General features: G+C 47.5%; 1 protein-coding gene across 4 annotated transcripts in view; it reads right to left on the bottom strand.

Moving 5' to 3' along the window:
• Positions 1 to 2,500, bottom strand: part of LOC113816883 (probable 3',5'-cyclic phosphodiesterase pde-5) — a gene marked incomplete at its 5' end in the record, with an annotated part of 71,529 nt that overhangs the window by 31,356 nt on the left and 37,673 nt on the right. For all 4 annotated transcript variants that reach the window (XM_070131137.1, XM_070131136.1, XM_070131139.1 and 1 more), the window contains 2 exon segments: positions 459 to 560; positions 1,246 to 1,459. In XM_070131137.1, coding sequence (XP_069987238.1) covers positions 459 to 560; positions 1,246 to 1,459 — 316 coding nt within the window.

Here is a 2,500-nt window from a genome sequence, read left to right as displayed (position 1 = left end):
TATCAACAAATAAACGACCTGATTTTACTGAATTGATTCAAACAAAATTTCTCCTGCTAAGTGCGTCTATCGCCCACAAATGGCATCGCATTATCATCAACGATTTCCTGCCGAAACACACACACACACACACACACACACACACACACACACACACACACACACACACACACACACACACACACACACACACACACACACACACACACACACACACACCCGAGTATCCAAAACACACACACACACACACACACCCGAGTATCCAAAACACACACACACACACACGCGCGCACCCGAGTATTCAAAATACACACACACACACACACACACACCTCCGAGTATCCAAAACAACACACATCCCTCCAACCCACCTTATCCCCTCACCCCAACCCCCCCACACACACAAACCCAGGGGTCATCCAAACTCATCCCCAAGACCGGTATCAGGCGCGACCTACCTTATACTTCTGTTCGGACCGCCTTATCTTGTCGTAGAGCTTGGCGTGGTGGAGAGCGAGGCCGCAGTAGACAGCGAACATCTCGAAGCTCTCCTCATCCTCCTGTGGAAGAACTCTGCGTCACATAATTAAGGATTTAAGAATTGGTTCGTCCTTCTATCTCACTCTTTCGTGTATTCGTTCGTTTTTTTTTGGATTCGTTTTTCATCTATTTTTAGGCGTTTTGTGGATTTGTTGTAAAATAATATCGTTGTCATTGCTGTTGCAAATTGAACTTAAATTCGATGGTGATATTTACTTATATAAAATTATCATGTATCCAACTACATGTGTTTATCAGTCTTTTTTTATGTCTTGATGGCATTGTATTACAGTCTCTCTCTTTTTCTTTCATTTTGTAGTTTTTCTCTCTTACTTTGTTTACCATTTGTTATTGTTTCATCTCTTTGCTCTCATCCTTTCCCTCTTTTTGGGATCACAATTTTTCCAACCCATCTTCTGCTATTTTTTCTTCCTCTCATTCCACCCCCTCTTGTGTGTTTATGTGTTTTTTTTCATTACAACTCTCCCTCCCTCTCTTTCTATCTCTCTCTCCTCCCTCCCTCCCTCTCTCTCTCTCTTCTCTCTCCTACTCTACTTCCTTTCTCTCCTCCCCCCCCTCTCGTCCTTTTCTTTCTCTATCCCTTATCCTTCACCCTCCCTTCCTTCACCCTCTCCTTCCTCTCCTATCCCTTCTCCTCTCCCTCTCCCTCCCCCCACCCCGATCCCTACCGACCTCGCCACCGACCTTGCTGAAGATCCCGCCATTCTTGTTGACCATCTGCATGACCCCGATGACGTTCCCCCGGATGAAGATGGGCATGCACAGGATGGACTTGGTGACGTAACCGGTCAGCTGATCGACGGTGCGGTTGAAGCGAGGGTCGGCGTAGGCGTCGGGGATGTTCAGCACCTGCCCCGTCTGCGCCACGATGCCCGCGATGCCCTTGCCGATGGCGAATCTGTGGGGGGAGGGGAGGGGAGGAGGGGTGAGTGGGGGGTGAGAGTGAGGGGCTGAGAGTGGAGGGGGTGAGGGTGTGTGTGAAAGGGAGGGGGTGGTGAGTGGGAGAGGGTGAGAAAAAGGGAGTGAGGTGAAAGGAGAGTGGGGGCTGAGGGTGTGGAAAATAGTGGAGGGTTGAGTGGGGGGATGAAAGTGTGGGGGGGGGTGAGTGGGGGGTGAAAGTAGGGTGGGTGGTGAGTGGGGTGTGAAAGTGGGGGGATGAGTGGGGGAATGAAAGTAGGGACGAGTTAGTGAGTAGGGTACAGAGTAAGAGTAAGCTGTGAGTGGGGCGGGTGAGTAGGTAATTGAGAGAGGGTGAGTAGGAGTGAGAGGGAGTATGTGGTGGAGTGAGCAGGTGAGGTGAGTGGGCAGTACGCGGAGTGGGGTTGCCTGAGCGGTGAGAGCTTAATGGCGCTGACAAGGAGTGGGAGAGAGTGAATGAGTGGGGTAGAAAGAAAGAGTGCGCGAGTGTGTTGGGGTGAGAGGGAACGAGATGAGAGGCGTGTCAAAATGAGAGGGAATGAAAAAATGAGGAAAAGGGCGAGTGGGACAGTCGATCACAACAAACAGCGAATTTAAACTGGATTTTCATACATAATTGCCCGTATCTCGGTTTCTATGACGTCAGAGCGACCAAACCCTGACGTCAAGAAGTCACAACGGCCGCTATTCCTTCGGGAGAAAAGGTCTTTCTTAAGGGGGTGTCACACTAGCACAATTTCCGTGGGTTTTTCACATTTCCGTGTTTTTTTTTCTCGCTACCGCTTGTATTTTGAGTGAATGCGATAAATTCCAGTCAAACGATAATTATCGTTTTCGCTGGCAAGTTTCCGTCGTCTTTTTCGTTCAAATGATAAGCTATAGTAGATAATCGTTATAGTACTGTAAAAAAAGTATTTATAATATAAAACGATTCAAAAAGACAGTCTAAACTGTAAATAATATTTTAAAATTGGCAAAATTTTCTCTTGTATTTAATAAAAACATACAAGTTTGTAACTAG

The sequence above is a fragment of the Penaeus vannamei genome, chromosome 16 (genome assembly GCF_042767895.1).
Source record: "Penaeus vannamei isolate JL-2024 chromosome 16, ASM4276789v1, whole genome shotgun sequence".
Lineage (NCBI taxonomy): Eukaryota > Metazoa > Arthropoda > Malacostraca > Decapoda > Penaeidae > Penaeus > Penaeus vannamei.
The sequence above is the reverse complement of the archived record's forward strand: the minus strand, read 5'-3'. Positions and strand labels throughout refer to the sequence as shown.